The sequence below is a fragment of the Myotis nattereri genome (assembly GCF_964212035.1).
Source record: "Myotis nattereri genome assembly, chromosome: 4".
Classification (NCBI taxonomy): Eukaryota; Metazoa; Chordata; class Mammalia; order Chiroptera; family Vespertilionidae; genus Myotis; species Myotis nattereri.
The window spans coordinates 33,346,475-33,369,751 of NC_138079.1; the positions used below are offsets into that span (position 1 = coordinate 33,346,475).

Below are 23,277 nucleotides of genomic sequence, written 5' to 3' on the forward strand. Positions count from 1 at the left end.
ATAACACTAATGATACTGTAGTGTGGACCGTGTGAATATTTATTTGGTGTATAGACTTAGGAGCAGAATGTCTGGGTCATAGAATCCTATATAATAAAAGGGTAATATGCAAATTGACCCTAACAGTGGACTGATCGGGACTACCGTTCACTATGACATGTATTGACCACGAGGGGGCAGATGCTCAATGCAGGAGCTGCCCCCTGGTGGTCAGTGAGCTCCCACAGGGGGAGCTCTGCTTAGCCACAAGCCAGGCTAAGGGCTGCGAGCTCTGTGGTGGTGGCAGAAGCCTCTCCTGCCTCCTCAGCAGCACTAAAGATGTCTGACTGACGGCTTAGGCCCGCTCCTTCCAGGAGCCTGAGCCGTCAGTCAGACATCCCCCAAGGGCTCCTGGGCTGCCAGAAGGATACCAGCTTAGGCCTGATCCCCTGGGGAGTGGGCCTAAGACGGCAGGTGGACATGCCCCAAGGGGTCCCAGACTGTGAGAGGGCACAGGCCAGGCTGAGGGACCCCCTGAGTGCACGAATTTTTGTGCACTGGGCCTCTAGTATGAATATAATTAACTTCACTACATAGTGCCAAGAGTTCTCCCAAATAACCAGTATAATTAACAGTGTGTGAAAGTCGGGAAGAAATTAGAACTATGGAAAATGACAAATTTGGCAGAAAATGGGAATTAAGAACATCATTACTGTTTTATTTTGCATTTTTTTCTGATCTCTATGAATTTGAAACCCCTTTAAATGCATGTCAGCTTTTTGGATGCCTCTTTTGTAACTGCTTTCTTGATCTTCTTTACCCCTTCATCTGTGGATGTTCACCTGGGTTGCTTCCATATCTTGGGTGTTGTAAATAATGCTGCAATGAACATAGAAGTGCATATATCTTTTCAAATTAGTGTTCTAATTTTCTTTTGATAAATGCCCAGAAGTGGAATTGTTGGGTCATATCTTATATCTATCTTTAGTTTTTTGAGGACTCTCCATACTGTTTTCCATAGTGGCCACACCAGTTTTCAGTCAGACCAATAGTGCATAAGGGATTCTATTTCTCCACATCCTCACCAACACATTTTATTTGTTCATATTATGATAACCATTCTGACTGGTGTTAGGTGGTATGTAATTGTGGTTTTGATATGCATGATGATTAGTGATGTTATCTATAGGGTTTAGCAGGCTTTCAACGAAGACAATCATATCTGTAAATAAAGACAATTTTAGTATATTTCAATCTAATATGCATACTTTTTCCTCTTTTTTCTTGCTATACTTTCTAAGCAAGGACTTTTGTTTGATTTTCCATAAAAACAGTGATGGTGGCATCCCTGACTTGAAAAGGAATGCTTTTACTTATCATTTAGTAGAACTGTTGCTGTGTGTTTTGGAGGTTTTAAGAAAGCTCCATTTATTCCCAGTTTGCTAATAGTTTTTGTTGAATGAATTTTTTTAATTTTTTGAAATAGTTTTAGCATTTCATGGTTATAATCAGTTTTCTAATGTTACAGTGCTGTTGTATTTCTGGAATAAACTCAATGTAATCATTTTTGAGACTTTTACATCTGTATTTATTAGTAAGATTGTCTCTTTTTTCATATTCTGCTTTGTCAACATCTTGAGTCAGTTTATATAATTTATCTTTTTGTTAGGAATTTGTTCATATTTATTTTTTGTTTTAAAATTTGTTAAAATTTTTTATAATGTATATTTTTATCTCTCCTCTTATTTATAATTATATTCTCTTTGTAGTTTTATTTACTCGTGCCCTGTTTTTTTTCCTGATCCTGCTAGATACTTGTCAATATTATTTTTAAATAACCAACTTTTTAAATTAACTGAATTGTATCTTTTTCTCCTATTTCATAACTTCTGCTCTTCATTAAATCCTTTCTGCTATTCTCCTTGGATTTATTCTGTCCTTTTTATACCATATTAAAGTGGCATTCTAGATTAATTTTTATCTCTTTTTAAAAAATTATTTAAAACCATATATTTTCCTCAGTGATTTTATACATTCCATGTAGTATTTTTGTTATTCTTTATTTCTAATTATTTTTCATAAGAAATTAACTGTATTTAATTGGATATTGATTGAATCATCTTCTTTAAAAATGATATAAAATTGGGATCATATTTGAAAACTGGGATTGTGACTTTCATAGTTATACCACACTGCTCCACATACCATGCCATGTTCATTGTGTCCCTAAGAGAGCTTCTGTTCAGCTTAGTATTCTAAGGTTGGTAGACGGAAGAAGTGCATAGGGGGATCTTATAGGAAAGAATAGACATCTCCATAGATGCCTTTGTCTCTACAAAATTAGTGTTCTTTTCACAAAAACAAAACATTTTGACATTGTTTTAGATTTTCTAGCCAAAGCAGCTCATATAAACTCTTCCTGAATTCATTCAGCTATTGAGCTCGCTCACCTCACATGGACTCATTCCTTCTCACCCTACCAAGTAGTGTCTCATATTGATGAGTATGCAGATGTGTTTTAAATTTTTTCTTCTTAAAATACATATTTATCTATTTCTACATAAAATGGGTAATGTGAAAAGTAATGGAAATACTCTAGGTAAATGTGAGCTAGCCCTTTACATCTCTTCTCAGGTACTAGTTGCACTGATGGCTCTGTGAATCTTAGTTCTTTCCCCTGAAGTGTCTAACATTTCCAGGAATTGCATCTCAGTAACCAGTATCAAGTTGATGTATTTCCAGCCATGTTAGTTGGTTCCCTAAAGAAAAATGACATAAGTATATAAAGATAAATATACCTATAATATTAAAATATTATATATAAAGCAAACAAGCTAGCAGATTTTACTAAGATCTTTTTGCCAAAAACAAACAAACATGAAAAAGAAAACTTCCATGCTGTTGAATTCTTTTCTAAATATACTCAAGTCAAAGAAATGGGGGGAGGGTCATGATTTAATATTCCATGCACTAAAACATGCGTGTTAAAATGCTGGCGTCTGATATATATATTTAGGACAAATCCATCCATTTCTTGTAAAAGCCTAGGGAATTGTTTTTATTTCATCATTAATTTGCCTGAAGGTGTTAGATTGATTCTGCAAGTTTAAACATGCCCAGTATAAACGAAGGAATATCCACATGGAAAAGAAAACAAAACAGTACATGCTCAACCAGAAGGAGTTTGAATATAACCCAGAAATCTGTCTTCCCAGAAAGTTTGAGGTAAGTCAGTGAGATTTTTACTAGTTGTACCAGTTAATAATGCGAATTTTTTTCAAAAGTGGAGTTACACATATGTTGATATATATGCGATTTGATATGTATGCTGTTTTGTTGTATTGACAGCAAGCTTCAAAACTTCATGTGCCAAATTTGCTGAAGGTGTTAATATCATAGATATTTTTATGCTTAAAAATGTCGAATTGCGTGCCCCAAAAAAGAGCATTTGTGGGAAGCTTATGGTGAACATGCTCCATCTCAAGATACTTGTGAACGCTGGTTTAAACGCTTTAAAAGTGATGATTTCGATGTGAAAGACAAAGAGCGTCCAGGTCAACCGAAAAAGTTTGAAGCCCAACAATTACAAGCATTATTGGGTGAAGATGAATGACAAACTCAAAACAACTTGCAGAAAGATTAAATGTTGCTCAGCAAACAATTTCCGATAGTTTACAAGCAATGGGAAAGATTTTAAAGGAAGAAAAATGGGTGCCACATCAACTGAACGAAAGACAAATGGAAAACCGAAGTCATCAGTAAAATGTTGCTTCAATGGCACGACAGAAAGTCTTTTTTGCATCCAATTGTGACTAGTGATGAAAAGTGGATTTATTTTGAAAATCCCCAACGCACAAAGTCATGGGTTGATCCAGGTCAACCATCAACATTGACTGCAAGGCCAAATCACTTCGGAAAGAAGACAATGCTCTGCATTTGATGGGATCAGAAAGGTGTGGTGTATTATGAGCTTCTAAAACCAGGTGAAACCATGAATACTGATCACTACCGACAACAAATAATCAATTTGAACCACGCTGTGATCATGAAACGACCAGAATGTTCCAGAAGACACGGCAAAGTAGTTTTGCTTCATGATAACGCACCATCACACACTTCAAAACCAGTTAAAAACATGTTAAAAGATCTTGCCTGCGGAAGTATTAACCCACCTGCCGTATTCACCAGACATTGCTCCTTCAGATTACCACTTGTTCCGATTGATGGCACACGCACTTTCTGAGCAGCACTTCAAAATGTACGAAGAAGTGGGAAATTGGGTCTCTGAATGGTTTGCCTCAAAACAAGAAAAGTTCTATTGGGACAGAATCCACAAATTACCTGAAAGATGGAGGAAATGTGTAGCTAGCAATGGACATTACTTTGAATAAAGCACTTTTGATGTTTCTCTTGAAATTATCGTGTTTTCTTTGATTACAAAATCTGCCATTATTAACTGGTACACCTAGTAAATGTACCCTAGACTTGGTGTGCTGCATTTTAGCAGAAAGTGCATTAAACCTCCTCTGAAATAAACAATTTTGTTCACAGATAATTTTATTTTTTTCATGAGGGAAGAGCTAAGGTTTTGTTTTGGTTTGGGAAGCCACACTGTTCTGGCTATTAGTTTCTGTTGTTTCACACTTATGACCTCGAATGAATCCCAAAGGCCCTGGTCATATCCCAGGCCTCTCAAATCAGAACCTCAGGAGATGAGCTCCAAATACGAGCAGGATGTAAAGCTCCGCAGGAGATTCCACTATGTAGGCAAAGTACCAAGATTCATTGAGAAGTGGCTGGGAGTTGACTAAGTAACAGAAGTGTGGACTCTGGATGTAAAGGTACAGGTCTCTTATTTGTTCTCTGACTCCAGGCAGTAACCTATCTTAATTACTACAAAGAATGAATGAATCAGATAGAATACAGTGTTATAAGTAAAGGAGATGAATGGTGTTTATGTTACACTGAAATGTACAGTGATGGTTTAATAGTGCATAGCAGTTATCCATTTGGCTTAGATAGCAAATACAAGTGTAATTGAAACTGCAGTGCAAATATTAGAAATCTGCACAAATTAGAGTTTAGCCAATATGCTGAGAACACCACCTCTCCAAGAAAAATGTCATGGGATTTGGGAGACCACAAAGTGTTTAGCACTTTAATATTAGATCTAAAGCACTAAATCCATTGTCTGTTAAAAAAAAAGTCATACTTAAAAAATCTGTTAAATGAGGGTTATCAAGGAAGTATTGAGAGAGGAAGAGAAGTTCCAGGAAGAGGAAGTCCCAACTTCTCTCCCTTGGGGACATGACAAGTACACTCACAATCTAAGGATATGCTTGAAAGTTCCAGGTCTTTTTTGGCAACTGGTGGAGCTACTGCTGTAATTTACATACCAAAGCTTGCCCGCATCTTTCATTTTTACAATGTACATGAAGTAGACTTATTTATTATTGCTTAAGACAGGTGAATATTAAATGAGAGGTATGACCACAAATTCCAACAGTTATTAGAGTATCGGCTCACTAAATTAATAGGATAATATGAAAATATTTACTTGCACCAGCAGTATCAGACTTGTGTTATAATTAACCAAAACAGTTTAGGATATTTCAAACAAACTTCACAACGATGCTGGCAATGAAGTGGCTTTTATTAGCAAAGTTGTACTCTACGTTCATGTTTTAACTTCTCTAAAATTGTATTGTAGTAATTCAAGTTTTGTTGAGAAATTTTAGATACTACTGTTTTGTGAACAATTCTATATTGCATTATCACTTAAAATCTATACTGTAGTTCTAAAATATTTTATAGGTAAATTGCAAATAATGTAAGGTTATATATAAATTAAAGATTTTATGGTATAATCTGAAAATATATCTGAAAACATTTAGTTTATATCCCATTAATTTTCCTTTATTACTGCATTTAAATATCCTTTTCCTAAAATAGCAAAGAGAGAACACAATAACATATGGCACAGGGGTGGTTTTTTTTGTTACTTTTTTACTGATCTGAGAAAATGGAAGGCCATAAGGATAATTTCTCAAAATATTCCAAAGAGAATTTAAAAGATGTCTCTTTAAAATGACTAGAAATTTTGAGTTCACTCTGATATATATGTACATATTATGCTTTCAAGTCATTTTATTCTACATTACTTATGTGATAAGATTTACTAAGATTTCACACAGAACAAAAAATAAAGTTACTAGTTTACTTTAAAAGAGGTTATACAAACCCACACCTGAAACCTATATGTTCATGTTGACTAATGTTACTCCAATTTAATAAATATAAAAAGGAGATTATACAAATAACTGGTAACCAAATATGAGGCTTTTCAAGCTGATTTGTCCTGATAACAAGGCCAGATATGGACATTACAAGAAAATTAAACTACTGGCCAATATCCCTGATAAATATAGATTCAAAAATTCTCAACAAAATACTAGCATACCAAATTCAGTGGCTCATTAAAAGGCTCATTCACCCTAATCAAGTCAGATTTTTCTGGGGTACGTAGATGGTTCAACATGTGCAAATCATTCAGTGTGATAAATCACAATAATGAGAATGATAAGATCATCTCAATGACTCAGGAAAAGCACTTGTCAGTATTCAACATTTGTTCATGATAAAAACGAAGCAGGTATAGGAGAAATATGCTTCAACATAATGAAGGCCATATATGACAAGTCAACAGCTAATAATAGACGGTGGGGCAAAAGTAGGTTCACAGTGATTTGTAGGGAATAAACTGTATTTTGCATACTCACACTGTAAACCTACTTTTTCCCCACCCTGTATCCTCAGTAATGAATGCTTTTCTTCTAAGATCAAGAATAGGACAAGGGTGCCCACTTGCCACTCTTACTCAACATATATTGGAAGTCCTAACCAGAGTGAAGTCTGAGAAAAAAATAAAAGGCATCAGAATGGGAAAGGAAAAAGTAAAATTGTCTCTATTTACGAAAGCATGTTTTTTTTTTAATGTAGAAAATCCTAAAGAATCAACCAAAAACAATTTTTGAACTAATCAATATAGCAAAGTTGGAAGATACAAAATGAACATGCAAAAATCATAGTGTTTCTATACACTAACAACAAATTTTCTGAAAATACAGAGATAACAAATGCTGGTGAGGATGCGGAAAAAAGGAAACCTGTGTATACTTTTGGTGGGAATGTAAACTGGTACACCCACTAGGGCAGTGACGGCAAACCTATGACACACGTGTCAGAGGTGACACACGAACTCATTTTTTGGTTGATTTTTCTTTGTTAAATGGCATTTAAATATATAAAATAAATATCAAAAATATAAGTCTTTGTTTTACTATGGTTGCAAATATCAAAAAATTTCTATATGTGACACGGCACCAGAGTTAAGTTAGGGTTTTTCAAAATGCTGACACGCCGAGCTCAAAAGGTTCGCCATCACTGCACTAGGGGGAACAGTAAGGAGGCTCCCAAAGCAATTCTACTTCTGGGCATATGTAGCTGAAGGAAACAAAAATTATCTTGAAGAGATATCTGTGTTTTCATGTTCATTGCAGCATTATTTACAATAGCCAAGGTATGAAACAACCGAAGTGTCCATTGGTGGATAAATGGAAGCCTCGTCATTTCTGGTTAGGATGTAAAATGATGCATCCCACTCTGAAAACAGTGTGTAGTTTCCTCAAAAAGCTAAACATAAAATCACCATATGATCAACAGCTATACTCATGAGGATATGCCCAAAAGAATTGAAAACTGGGACTCAGGCAAATACTTGTATGCCAATGTTCTTTGCAGCATTACTCACCACAGCCAACAGATGGAAACAACCCAAATATCTGTAACAAAGTAATGGATAAACAAATGTGGTACATATATACAATGGAATATACTCAACCATAAAAAGGAATGAAGTTCTGATACGTGCAGCAATATCAGTGACTCTTGAAAACATTAAGTGAAATAAGCCAGACACAAAGGATGAATATTGTCTGATCCACTTATATGAGATATCTAGAATAGTCAAAGTCATAGAAACGGAGAGTAGATTAGAGGGTACCAGAGACTAGAGAGAGTAGAGAATTGGGCCATTATCCCTTAATGGCTAGAGAGTTTCTCTTCGCGGTAATGAAAAAAATTTTTTTGAAATAGTAATGATTGTGGCACAACTTCGTAAATGTAATTAATGCCGCTAAATTGTATACTGAAAATGGTTAAAATGGTAAATTCTGTTATATATATTTTACTACAATAAAAATGTTTTTTAATAATGATTTTTCTGCCTGTTTACAGAAACAAAACATTTAAAATTTTTATAATTTAGCCTGATAATTTTATAAACTATATTAAAAATTAAGTGTTATAGAATTATAAATAATCTGCAACATATTTAACTTATTCAATATAAAATTTAATTCTGTAGAATTTATATATATTTGACTCTGCAATCCTAAAGTTATAGGAGATAAAGATGAAATTTAAAATCCATTTTGCATTGTTTTCAAGCATATTAACAAAGTAACTCTATACTTACCTGGGATTACAAAAATATCACTCCACCTCTGCTAAGGCCTACTTATATCAATCAACTTTTGGCACCAAAATTCTTATGTAATTGAAGAATACAGAGCAGTATAACACCGTATTTCAACCTTTGTTTCATTGCATGAAGGATAGGACATACCTCCTTTTCAATACTGATGTCAGGGCTCTAAATTATATATAGTATCTCAAATATTTTTATAATATTCAGTTCCTACTGAAAATGCACGTGAGAGGCTTGATTTCTGACAGTCTCAGATAATATGATAATTATTCCCTTAAGTACATCCTTTTATATACAGGTACCCTTTCAACAAACACATGTTGAATACCCACTATAAGCTCTGTGCAAGTTGCTAAAATTGCAAAAATGAATATCTCAAGATAGCTGTTGACAATCTGTCTTTGAAAAAATCAAAATAATGTAGGTTATTTTATGGATTTTGATAGCAAATATAAATTTGGACCATATTCTCTGGGGAAAATAAATCATAGCCTTGTTTTTTCTCAGATATGAAAGAAATTGTGAAATAAATTATTTTTACAAAGTAAAATTTATGGAGAGGCAGCGGTACCTGTTTGAGATTCTGGAAGGCTGGTTCTTTAATTCTTCCAATTGCATGGATGCTTGCAGAAGACCCGAGATGAGACTTGTGGGTCAGAGACAGGATGGTTTATTACTCACAGCAGTAGCCAGAGCAGCAGCATTTGTGATGTGCACCCCTCCTCTTATAGAGTCTTACCAATAGGGCCAGATGCTGTCTACACATGTGGTAGAGTGCATTACCATGGAGAGCGCTTAGCTTACAAAACTCAAATATTTTCTAACAGGCATTTACTGTGCTGTTCTAAAGCTATAAACCAAACCTTCACAGAGGGATATACTATCTCCCAAGACTATTTATTATAGAAATAATTCTCAAAAACAATACAGAACAAAGGCAGTCAGTATCTCTGCTTGCAAGATATGGAGATATCCATGGAGAATTGTCACCTCATTGCCAACATGTTTTATGAAGCCAATAAAATCATGACATACAAACCAGGCAAAAATAGCATAAAACAAATTATAGACTAATCTTCCTTACAGAAATAGGCATAAAGATGTCATAAAAATATAGAAAACTGAATTCACTGGTGCATAAAAACCAGTATCACAAGCACATGGAGTTTATCCTAGGTATGAAGGAATAAGTGATTAGCATATTATCTGAGACTGTCCTAGATCAAGCATCTCAAATGATAAAATGTTGGAAAATCTATCACTGTATTCATAACTTTAATAGATCTTTTAAAATGTGTTCAACATTTTTTTAAAAAATCCTATTTGAATTCATCACATTAACAGATTAAATGGGGGAAGCCGTATGAACAGCTCATTAGATACAGAGACACCATTTTGACTTGACCAGATAATGAGTATGGATAATATTGGCACAAGAATCCAAATTTCCTGATTGCTTGAAGAGTTTGATTTTCACTGCACTATTATGTAGCCAGAAAAGTATGAATTATGTGTCTTTATTGTGTAATTTACTTTAAAGTAGCATAGTTAAAATGTACTAATAATAGTGAATACTCTTTAAACCATGACAATACCAAACTAATTATTATCAGTTTGTCACCGATAGTAGGATGTAGTTAAATCTGTGTAAAAGTGAATTCCTAGTAAAGAAGCTTCTCCATTAACTCCAATAGAAATCTATTGTTGGAATGATATATTAAAATATCTACTTATTGCCCAGGCAGGTGGTTCAGTTGGTTGAAGCATCATCCCATACACCAAAAAGGTTTGCAGGCTTGATTCCTGGTCAGGGCACATCATATAAGTAGATATATAATTAGAAATTTATAAAAAATTAAAGTTCATTTTATTTTAGCTTTCCTAATTTTATTTAATTAATTAGCTAATTTAGCTTTGCTCATAATTTATTGTCCCTACCCTTAAAACCCTTAACTAAAAGAGACTTCTCATAGTTACTTACCACTAAAAAAAACTGTCTGGGATAGTGCTGGGGTCCAACCCCAGCAGGTCCAGGGGTCCCCAAAGGTGTGGACGGAGTCGGCGAAGAAGGAAGGACATGGAGACAGTGTTCAGTTGATCAGCAGCCTAGCCAGGATCTCCAGCCAGGATCTCCAGCCAAGTTCTTGTCTGGATCTCCAGAGAGGTTCTGCTTAGGATCTCCAGCCAGGTTCTGTGTCCATGTTCTCTTGCTAGGTTCTCCAGGTTCTCCAGCCAGGTTCTGTAGCCATGTTCCCTCTCTAGGTTCTCCAGCCAGGTTCTGTCCAGGTTTTCCAGCCAGGTTCAGTCACCAGGTTCTAGTCAGGTTCTCTTGCCAATTTCTGTAGTCAGGTTCAGTCCAGGATCTTTTGCCATGTTCTCTCCAGCGAAGTTCTTCTGTCTGTAGGTTCTGTGTAGGTTCTGTGCCTAGGTTCTGTCTCTCTCTCTGTCTCTTGCTGTCTTGTTACATCTGTATTTATACCAGTTGATTCAATCCTATCAATCTCTATTACAAAGGTTAGGGCGTTTCTTATCTCCATTCCAGGGAGTAAAGATTATGTAGCTTAAGCATGATTGTTCGTAGTTAAAGTGATTAATTACCCGCCTGGCACTTAGTTAAGAGGTTTTATTCCCTCCCTAACTTCAGGGGAAAATCCCTACCTGGGGAAACAACCTTTCTCAGAGACCTTGGTTAAAACACATAGTGCCAAGAAGGTGAGCAAACATATTAAGAACAGTATGCCATATATGCCAGGTCCCTTGAAACAGCAAGCATGGACTGGCTCCCAGCAGGATAGGAAAACCACTCAGTGAAATTTCAGTATGCTCAGTTCATGGTACCTGTGTTCATAATGCAGCATCCTTTCCGATCACATACCTGAATTTAATGAACTTTAACATGTTCATACATCTTCTAGGTTTCCACAGACGTGCAGCTCCAGTTACAAGAAGGCAGTTCCCACACGGTGCACACAGAATGGATTACCTGCATTTTGAGGATGATAGCCGCGGTTGGTGGTTTGACATGGATATGGTGATCATCTATATTTATTCAGTGAATTGGATCATTGGATTCATCGTTTTCTGCTTTCTTTGCTATTTTTTCTTTCCGTTTTAGGAATTTTCACATCTTACCACAATTGAACAATCACAGATGATGTAGACAACAATTACTTAAACATTTTTTAAGTGTGCTTTGAAATTTTATAATGTTGTATTATATAAAATGTGAGTGTTTATAGAAAGTCTGAGAATAAGTAACTTATTAATGTTTTTCATGTAACAAACTAAACTTTTATCTGTCTAGCTCTTAGCAACAATGCACTATGAATGTAATAGTTCTTCATTTAGGATTTGTGGGCTCTAATTTTACAGTGTCTCTTTTATACTTATCTTCATTGTAAAGACTGAGGTTTTCCTCCACTTATAACTAGTAAAAATACAAAATGAAATGATAATGTGGATAGATATCAGAAAAAATATTTAGTCATTCACCACTTATTCCCAGGAATATTATATGCATTAAAAATAAACCATAGTCTCTGGAACTAAATCTAACAGGGTATATTCCGTTTTGGTTTCCAGTCATCCCAAATAAAGTCCCTTTCTATTACTGAGAAAGCTGACTATACCTTTTTCACAGACTGAAGAGTAGCTTTAGTGCAACATTTTAAATTATTATAAGAAGAGAATAGTAAATATTAAAAGAGACTAATTCACACCAATAGAAACTTGGAGATATATATATTAACACTTTTTGAATTACAAGATTACTCACCCAAAGAAATTTAAAAATTTTTTTGACTGATTTTCAATAGTCTAAAACAGCAATGCATGTCCAAAATATAATCAACTTAATGGTTCATTTACTATAAGGTTGTCAAATATATAGTAAATGTGCAATAAAGAGTGTTTTTTACATTTTATTGTTATGTGATTTAATGTCTGGAATAAAGAATTGTGGAAATAGATTTATAGAAGAAAACCTGAAATTTATTTTTATTTCCTATTACAGTAACCCTTGGAATTAGTTTTTCCCTTATTAAAAACAAATAGGAGATCTTTACTGTCCCCATGTGGGAAGGTAGTGGCACAAGTATCCCAATTTTAAGAGTGTGAAACCTGGAGCACAGAGAAGTAAGCTTATTTATCACAGTCACTCAGGGGGTCTTTGTGTAACCTCGGACAAAAGATTTTATTAGGAACCACTAACCCAGCATTCCTACACGATAATGTCATACATCTGTTAATGCAATATATGACATTAACAGACATACTCAATAGGTGAATCTCTCAGGGCGCTAAAAATACTACCATCATCCAAGCAAATTGGGATGCATCAGGCTTCAATAGTTCAGTCTATGAAAATTCTGGCCTGATGACTTACTACTGGCTGTATTTTTTTTCTACTGATTGTATTTGAATAAAAGCACTTACATGACAGTATGTGATGTTCTAATATAAAAGCATGGCACATATTTTTATTCTAAAACTGTTAGTATTGTGTTTAATATTATATCTGTGAAAGAAAACAGTGTGTATAAGACATCATAAAATTCACAAAGCAGAAAACTACAATTTAAAACATCAATTTTGCTCTTATGTCATAATAAAATATGTAAATTATGCTTGCAGTCTAGTGACAGGTTACTAATATTAAAACAGTGTTGTCAACAAAGCTCAGTATTACCTTAAAAATGAATATATAGAATCTCTATTACTCAATGTAAAGATAGTATGATAAAAGGGAAAATATTGTCTTCCTAAAATATATCTTAGGGCTGAAAATTTAAAACACATAGGGAGAGCAATATTTAAAGAATTTTAAAATAAAGTTTGTTGCAGCTAGTTCCCATGCAATTCCTGGTTTCTACGCTCTAGCAAATGTGCCTTCATTAATTTCTTAATTACTTAAAAAGTTCATTTTAATTGTACATGAAGTAAAATAAAATAAGTAGTATTACATATGCATATTTCTCTGAATAACAATGTTGATTCCTAATATTAGGTGAGTAATCCATATTTGTTTATAGATCTGTATCTATAAACTAAATACAAATCCTATATAATAAAAGCCTAATATGCTAAGTGTCTGGTCATCAGTTCAACCAATCAAAGCATGCTAATGATATGCTAAGGCTGCTCAACTGCTCGCTATGACATGCACTGACTACCAGGGGGCAGTTGACTGGTCAACGAGTCACTATGACATGCACTATCAACTATGGGGCAGATGCTCCAACTGGTAGGTTAGTTTGCTGCTGGGGTCTGGCTGATCGGGACTAAGCGAGATGGACAGGACACGCCCTGGAGCCCTCCCACGGCCCATCCCCAGGTAGTCAACCTCCCGTGTCCCTCCCTGCCCTCAATTGTGCACCTGTGTGGTCCTTTGGCCTAGCCTGTGCCCTCTTGCAATCCAGGACCCCTTGGGGGATGCCAGAGAACCGGTTTCGGCCTGATCCTGCAGGCCAGGCCAAGGGACCCCACTGGTGCATGAATTCGTGCACTGGGCCTCTAGTATATAATACATACACATATATATTATATTAAATAACTTATTTAATATATATTAACTAATGGTATTATATATAATACCCTTAAAAATAAAGCATAGTCTGAAGGGACATTTTAAATGGATTGATTATATGCATATTGATTAATTACTTGATCTGAGAATTAGATCATTTGGCATATTAAAATTAAAAGTAAATGTGGAAAATTATAAACTCATTTTACTTTAAAATATTTTAAATTCTTATGCAAATGGAATTCACAGCTGTGAAATATTAAGTACAACATGTCCTAGAGCTACCGGCTTATGAGAAGCCAGACAGAACTGGAATTGAAAAGGAACCATTTTCCTGGTATGTATCACACAGTAGCCATTCAATAGATGATTGATAAATGTATAAATAAAATACATGAATGAGCTTCACAGTGAAACAGAAAATTACATATTCTTACTGTCCTTTCTGCACCCTTATCCAAGAATGGCAAATATCTGACATGAGTTGATTTTTCCACATCAATTACATAAAACTCACTTTCCAATAAAGAACAAAAGAAAGGAAGAAAAGGAAAATCCTAAAACCAATCAAGGACTACAATATTTGCCTTAATGCTATTTAACAATTTTCATTTTTTGAGCTATCACTATCAATAATTTTTTTTTTTTACTGCACTTAATTATGGTGAAGGTTAATTTTAAACTTTTTCACACATTCATAAAAAATACCCAGATTGAAGTACATTTCTGAGTATTTTAAACAGGTGATTTATTTTTTTCATTTTAAAAAAGCAATTTCAGCCCAGCTCATATGCGCAGTGGTTGAGCATTGACCTATGAACCAGGAGATCATGGTTAGATTCCCGGTTAGGGCACATGCCTGGGTTTCGGGCTCAGTCCCCAGTAGGGGGTGTGCAGGAGGCAGCCAATCAATGATTGTTATCATTGATGTTTCTATCCCTCCCTCTCCCTTCCTCTCTGATATTAATAAAAATATATTTAAAAAAAACAAATTCACAAACCAACACCAATTCACTTTATATTTAGCCGAACCTAGGTAAATTTAAATTAGAGAAAATATAAAAGGAATCAGAATTTGCTCTTACAAACTATTGTGGGAAACAAGCATTTCTACCTTTGACAAAGAAGGTTCTTATGGAGATTCCTAGGCACTTCACCCTAAACTGTACAAATAGGAAGTTAGTTGTTTCTTGAGTTTATTTTCTACATTAACATCAGATTAGTTTGACGTTAAAACATAATTTACCCAATATACAAAAATACCATTTGTATTTCTATACACTATCAATGAGCAGTACAAAATTGAAATTAAGAAAAAAATTCCATTATAGTAGTATCCAAAAGAATAAAATACTTAGGAACAAATTTAACAAAAGAAATGTTAACAGTTACAATCTGCAACTACACAACATTGTATGGAGAACTAAATAAATGTTAAGAAATCCTGTGTTGGTGGATTGAAAGACTTAAGATGACAATACTCCCCAAATTGATCTACAGATTCAACACAATCCACATCAAATTCCAGATGCCATTTTTGAAAAAAATTGACAAGCTGATTCTAAAACTCATGGAAATACAGAGGACCCAGAATAGCCAAAATAAACTTGAAAGAAAAGAATAAAGTAGAAGACTCACATTTCCCAATTTCAAAGCTTACTACAAAGCTACAGTAATCAAGACAGTGTGGTATTGCTGATAAGGACAGAATTATAGATCAATGAAACACAATTGAGAATCTAGAAATAAGCCCTTAGATTTATGGTAAATTAATACCAGGCAAGGATGCCAAGACAATTTAATGGAAAAATGGTTCTGAAACAAATGAATATCCATAGAGAAAAGAATCACGTTAGACCCCTATATTACACCTTACATACACAGAAACTAACCCAACAGGAATCAAAGGCCCATAGGTAAGAGCTGAAACTATTTTTAGACCTTCTTGGGAGAAACATGGGCATCTTACCTAATAATAGACAAACATGTAAATTGACCATACCTTTGCTATGCTAACCAGACAATCAGGAGAGTATGCAAATTAACCTAACAAAGATGGCGGTTAATTTGCATATGTAGGCTCCAAGCGGTGGAGCAAAGCCTGATAGCCCGGGGGCCGGGGCCGGCAGAGCAGCGAAGCCTCATGGCTCCGGGGCCAGCTCCAGCTGGAGCCTGGCCAGAGCAAAGGCCTGGGTGCCAGGTGCCAGAGTAAAACTGGTGCCAGCAGCCAGGGGAAAGGAAGGCCTATTGTATGAATCTCTTCATGCAACAGGCCTCTAGTAACTCTATAATCCTGAATTAGGCAATGGTTTCTTAGATAGGACAACAAAAGCACAAGCAACAACAAATTAAAAATTGGACTTCTTAAAAATGAAAAGTCTTTGTGTTTAAAATAACACCATAAAGAAAGCAAAAAGACAAACGACAAAATACAAGAAAATGTGTACCAATAATGTATCTAATAAAAGATTTGAATCTAAAAGAGATACAGAACTCAATAACTAAATTTTTCAAAGGGCAGAGGATGTGATTAGACACTTCTCCAAAAGAGAAATACAAATGGTGAATAACTACATGAAAAGATGTGCAACATGAATAGCCATTAAGGAAATGCAAATCAAAACTACAATGAGATATCACTTCACACCCACTAGGATGGCTATTATATTAAAAAAATAATAACAGTAAGTGTTGCAAGGAAGTGGAGAAATTAAAACCTCAAACACTGCAGGTGGGAATGTGAAATGATACAAGTCACTTTGGAAAATAGCCTGGTAGGTTTTCAAAAAAAGTAGAATTACCATCTGACCCAGCAATCCTATGCCTAAGTATATACCCAAGATGAATGAAAAAACATCCACACAAACACTGGTACACACATTTTTTTTTTTTGCTTAATCCCTCCACTCCCACAACACCCCCATACCCCCCCCCCCAACACACACACACCAGAGCTGCCTGCTCTCTACAAGTCTGTCTCTATTTTGCTTGATAGTTCAGTTTGTTCATTAAATTCCATATATGAGTGAAATCATATGATGCTTGTCTTTCTCTGACCAGTTTATTCCATCAGTAGATAAGTGGATGAAACAAACAAACAAAAAAAAAACCTGTGGTTGCCCAGCTGGTGTGGCTCATTAGTTGAGCATCAACCCATTCACCAAGAGGTTACCATTTCAACTCCTGTTCAGGGAACATGCCCTGGTTGCAGGCTCGATCCCCAGTAGGGGGCGTGCAGGAGGCAGCCAATCAGTGTTTCTCACTCACTGATGTTTCTCTTCTTTTCTCTCTAAAATCAATAAAAAACGTTTTTTAAAAAGCTGTGGTACATTTACACAATGGAACACTGCCATGAAAAGGAAGAAAATGTTACCCTTTTTAACAGCATGGATGGACCTGGTGAACATTATGCTAAGTGAAATAAAGCATTTTAATGGGTGGTATGCTGGATATCTTCAGAAGGCTCTTCCACATTCACTCTCACTTTCTACCCTGCTTTGGGCTCAAGTAAGCCACCTCTATGAACTGCATCAGCTGACGACTCTACCTACTGGCTTCATGTTGGATTAAACCAATGGTAGACACAGGCAGGATTCTGAGAGGAAAGGATTGGGGAAAAGAATATGGACAGGTATTTCCCAGATTCTCTCCTTTCTAGGACGCTGTATGGTAGAATAAATGCAACCTTCTGCTGAAGGTCATAGTTTCTATGAGCTCATCTTTCCATGGACACCTCCCTTTCCCTTTTAGGCTTAGAAATGCCTCTATATATACATCATACTAGTATTCTCTAATAAAAATATAATGTAAGCAATGTATATAATTTTAATTTTGGGGGTAGCCACATTTTTAAAAGGAATATAATTAATTTTAATATAATTCATTTAACAATACTGTTTCAACATGAAATCAATAGAAATAATGACTAATGAGATATTTTTAATTCCTCTGTTTTTGTAGTAAGTCATAGAAATCTAGTGTATATATTAAATTTATGGCACACCTGAAGTTAGACTAGTTACATTTCAAGTGCTCAATATTATCCTTTCCTGAGAGTTTCCCTTCCTCCCTCTCCCCATACCTTTACAAATAGTTCTTTTATTTAATTATCCTCAAATTACCCATGTGGGTGTGTCAGCTATTTTCTGCCAGGATGAAACTGACACACATGGGGAAATGCTTAATTTAATGTTCAAGAAAGGCAGTATGTAAAATTATACAATTACAGTACAGTCTCAACTACATGATAAGTGCACATAAAAGAAACTTCAAGGAAATATAACACAATGGTAACCAAAAATAATGGAATTATGAATGATTATTTTCTATTTCTTGGTACTTTTCTATACTCTTCAAACTGCATTAAATATGTTTAAGAAAGAATTTAAAGGGTCAAAACAAAAGTCCAATATAATTCTTAAGAAAATCGATAAACTGAATAAAACCAACAGGAGTTGACTATTTGTTCTAACCTTTTTATAACAAGGATGCCTATAAACCCACCCAAAAATGTCTATAAAAAGAAAATGAAATTAATCAAATATAGACTTTGGTATAAATAGAATGTTAAACAAACTGAAACTAATATCACTTTGAGCAAATCTATACATTCCTTAGAAAGGGGAGTCAAAGACTAAAGGGCTCAGACAATGCTGCTAGCATCTGGAGTTTTCAGCATCAGCTCCCTTCTTTCATATACAGGTAAGTATAAGTCAGCACACATGGCCCAATTCAATGTTCAGACTAAAAATTGAGACCAAATATATACTGGATTTATATGTGGAACATTTCTAGATTCTAAATTCTAATGGTAATGAGTTCAGAACAGTCCCTGGCAAATAAAACAAAGAATAGGGCAAGGAGATAAAGGGGGGAAAGGGCAATTAAAGCCCAGGACTGATTCTTACCTCTTTTCCTTCGTTCATTATCTTCTCTGTCATCATTTAGAGTTGGGAAGGATGGAACAAATGATAGAATTATATGTAATCATTTCCTTCTTGAACTATTTGGCCTTACCATATTGCCTACTCTTACAATAGACAATCCCTAACACCTGGCCAAGTGTTTCAACATCCGTGTGTCCCCCAGATCAGCCTCCAAACCTCCTTCAATGTACAGTTTTCTTGTAATAACAAAAAAATCAGAAACAACTTAAATGCCTAATAATAGATTCATTAAGTAATAAAACATCAACCATTGAGTGGAATACTATACAACCATTAAAATCTTACCTAATAATAGACAAACATGTAAATTAACCATCCCTCCACTATGCTCACCAGCCAATCAGGAGAGTATGCAAATTAACCCAACAAAGATGGAGGTTAATTTGCATACGTAGGGGCAAAGTGGCGGAATGAAGACTGAAGGCTCTGGCCAGAGCGAAGGCCTGGGTCCCGGGTGCCAGAGGAAAACCGGTGCCGGCAGCCAAGGGAAGGGAAGGCCTATTGCATGAATCTCTTTGTGCACCAGGCCTCTAGTTAATGTTATAAAAGACTAGAGGCCAATCGGGGCTGTTGGTGGTGGGGAGGACGGGCTGCGGAAGGTTGGCTGGCTATGGGGAGAGACCCCGGGAGGTTAACTGCTGGCCCCAAGGAGGGAGCCGGCCCTTAGCCCTCCTGGGAAAGGGGTTGTGCCCACCGCCACCCACCCCCAGTTCCCCAGCAGGGTCAGGAGAGGAGGCCACGATTGCCGGACCAGGCATGGAAGGAATGGCCGCGGCCTCCACGGTCAGTGCCCTGCCACTGTGCAGTTCCCCACCTCCCCCTTCTCCTTCTCTCACTGCCATGCCGTGACTGCAGCGGGTGGGCGGATGGCCCCCAGGGATGGAAGAGGACAGGAGTGAGACAAACCTTTGTGTTGAGGGCTGACTTTCAATAGATTGCAGCAAGGGAGTTGCTCTGCTACTTAGGAAACCCTGACCCAGAAACAGGCCTTCTACAAATGGTTTAGCACCAGGGGCTGATGGGGGCTGGCTGTCCGGGGGGAGGGACCACAGGCAGTTGGCCAGTCAAGGAGGTTGGCTGTGGGAGTGCACTGACCAGCAGGGGACAGCTCCTACATTGAGCGTCTGCCCCCGGTGGTCAGTGCACATCATAGTGACTGGTCATTCTGGATGTTTGGTCGTATGTTCGCTTAGGCTTTTATATATATATATCTCCTATCTAATAAGAGAAACATGGTAATAAGCGTATGTCCGCTACCCTTCCCATTGGCTAATCAGCAAGATATGCAAAGTAACTGCCAGCCAAGATGGCGGCTGGCAGCCAGGCAGCTTGAAACTAACAAGAGGCTTGCTTACTTCAGTGAGGGAGGAAACCAACGTTCCCCGCCTGCCTTGCCGGCCTCTGAGCTTGCAGTTTGAAACATTGTTACAAATATAGAAGCTAAACAAAACCCCAGAAACCTGCTTTCAGCCTGCCGGGATCTCAGAGCTGGAGTTGATACAGTGTTTTGATTATAGAACCCAAACAAACCAGATACCTGCTTTCAGCAGCAGAGGCCTAAGAGCTGGAGCCAGAACTAAACCTGGTCCAGAATAAAAAGAAAAAGAAAAAAAGGAGCAGTTGGGAGCTTCAGTCACACGCCAGCCTGAAAACAGCCCTCAGCCCCTCACCCAGACTGGCCAGGCACCCCAGTGGGGACCCCCACCCTGAAGGGGGTGTGACCAGCTGCAAACAGCCATCATCCCCTCACACAGGCTGGCCAGGCACCCCAGTGGAGACCCCCACCCTGATCCAGGACACCCTTCAGGGCAAACCAGCCAGCCCCACCCATGCACCAGGCCTCTATCCTATATAGTAAAAGGGTAATATGCCTCCCAGCACCGGGATCAGTGTGATGGGGCAGCGCTCAAACCCCCTGATCGCCCTGCGGCTCTGTGTATGACGGGGCGGGGCCACAACCTCCCTATCCACCCTGCTCTGTTTGTGACAGGGGAAGGCGCCCCAACCCCCTGATCAGCCCTGCTCTGTGCCTGACAGGGGGAGCTCCCCAACCCCCTGATCGGCCCTGCTCTATGTGTGACAGGGGGCAGCGCCCCAACCCCCTGATCGGCCCTGCTCTGTGTGTGATGGAGTAGAGCCATAACCTCCCCATCGGCCCTGCCCTGAGTGTGACAGTGGCGGCGCCCCAACCCCCTGATCCACCATGTTCTGTGTGTGATAGAGGGCGGTGCCCCAACCCCCTGATCGGCCCTGCTCTGTGCCTGATATGGGGGAGCTCCGCAACCCCCTGATCGGCCCTGCTCTGTGGGTGACAGGGTACGGAGCCCCAACCCCCCACCCCACGGGCCCTGCTCTGTGTGTGCCCCAACCCCCTGATTGGCCCTGCCTTGAGTCTGACAGGGGGTGGTGCCCCAACCCCCCAATCGGCCCTACCCTGAGCATGACTGAGGGTGGCATTGCAACCTCCCGATCCGCCCTGCTCTGTGCATGACAGGGGGCGGCGCCCCAATTCCTCAATCGGCCCTGCTCTGAGCCCGACCAGGGGCTGCACCTAGAGATTGGGCCTGCCCTCTGCCACCCGGGAGCAGGCCTAATCCAGCAGGTCGTTATCTCCCAAGGGGTCCCAGACTGCGAGAGGGCACAGGCCGGGCTGAGGGACCACCCCCTCCTCCCCGAGTGCACAAATTTTTGTGCACTGGGCCTCTAGTGTATATATATATATATATATATATATGTAATTTCCTTTTTTAATAGCTAAAGGAAGTTTTTATTTATTTATTTTTATTTTTTTAATTTTTCATTGTTTTATTGCTTAAAGTATTACAAAGGGTATATATGTAATTTCATGTGCTATAATGTGAATGTACTTAATGCCACTGAACTGTACATTTTTTTTTTCTTTTTTTTTTTTAATATTTTTTATTGATTAAGATATTACATATGTGTACCCTCTACCCCCCCCTCTCCCCGCTCACCCCCTCACCCCCCCGTTGTCCGTGTCCATTGGTTAGGCCTATATGCTTGCATATAAGTCCTTTGGTTGATCTTTCCCCCTTGCCCCCACCCTCCCCTACCTTCCCTCCAAGGCCCGACAGTCCAATCAATGCCTCTCCGTCTCTGGATCAGTCCTTGTTCATCAGTTTATGTTGTTCATTATATTCCACAAATAAGTGAGATCTTGTGGTATTTATCCGCTCTCCAGTTCCATCCATGCTGTGGCAAATGGTAAGAGTTCCTTTTTCTTCTTCCTCTTCTTAAAGAATACCTTTCAGCATTTCATATAATGCTGGTTTGGTGGTGATGAACTCCTTTAGCTTTTTCTTATCCGTGAAGCTCTTTATCTGACCTTCCATTCTGAATGATAGCTTTGCTGGATAAAGTAATCTTGGTTGCAGGTTCTTGCTATTCATCTCTTTGAATATTTCTTGCCACTCTCTTCTGGCCTGCATGGTTTCTGTTGAGAAATCAGCTGACAGTCGGATGGGTACTCCCTTGTAGGTAACTGACTGTCTTTCTCTTGCTGCTTTTAAGATTCTCTCTTTATCTTTTGCTCTTGGCATTTTAATTATGATGTGTCTTGGTGTGGTCCTCTTTGGATTCCTTTTGTTTGGGGTTCTCTGCGCTTCCTGGACTTGTAAGTCCATTTCTTTCACCAGGTGGGGGAAGTTTTCTGTCATTATTTCTTCAAAAAGGTTTTCAATATCTTGCCCTCTCTCTCCTTCTGGTACCCCTATAATTCTGATGTTGGTACGCTTGAAGTTGTCCCAGAGGTTCCTTACACTATCTTCATATTTTTTGAATCTCTTTTCTTTTTTCTTTTTCGGTTGGGTATTTTTTGTTTCTTTGCATTTCAAATCTTTGACTTGATTCTTGGGATCCTCTTGTCTGCTGTTGGAGCTCTGTAAAGTATTCTTTATTTCAGTCAGTGTATGCATAATTTCTAATTGGTCCTTTTTCATGACCTCCATGGTCTCACCATACTCCTTGAGGGATTCATTAAATTTATCGGCGGTTTCCATAAAATTCTTGACAAACCTTATAAACGTGGCCTTGAACTCTATATCCAGTCGTCTGGCCTCCTCCGTTTCTGCCAATTGTGACCTGTTTCTTTGTCTCCGCATTTTGGCTGCTTCCCTGTGTTGATAGAGTGGCCTGCGCGCCAGGTGTCCTGTAGGGCCCAGTGGCTCAGCCTCCCCAGTTACCTGGGGTGGACACTCTTGGTGCACTCTTGGTGCCTCGCTTGTTGTAGGATCACTGGGAGGAATTGACCTCCAGGCCAA

At 37.8% G+C, this 23,277-nt stretch overlaps 1 protein-coding gene across 1 annotated transcript in view; it reads left to right on the forward strand.

Annotated features, from left to right (window-relative positions):
• RNF180 (ring finger protein 180) overlaps window positions 1–12,495 on the forward strand; it is a 93,808-nt gene extending 81,313 nt beyond the window's left edge. The window contains exon 7 of the mRNA XM_081089107.1: window positions 11,443–12,495. Within this exon, the coding sequence (XP_080945233.1) occupies window positions 11,443–11,642 (200 nt within the window). The 3' untranslated portion in view covers window positions 11,643–12,495. The remainder of the gene's footprint in view (window positions 1–11,442) is intronic.
• Window positions 12,496–23,277: the final 10,782 nt, after the last annotated feature.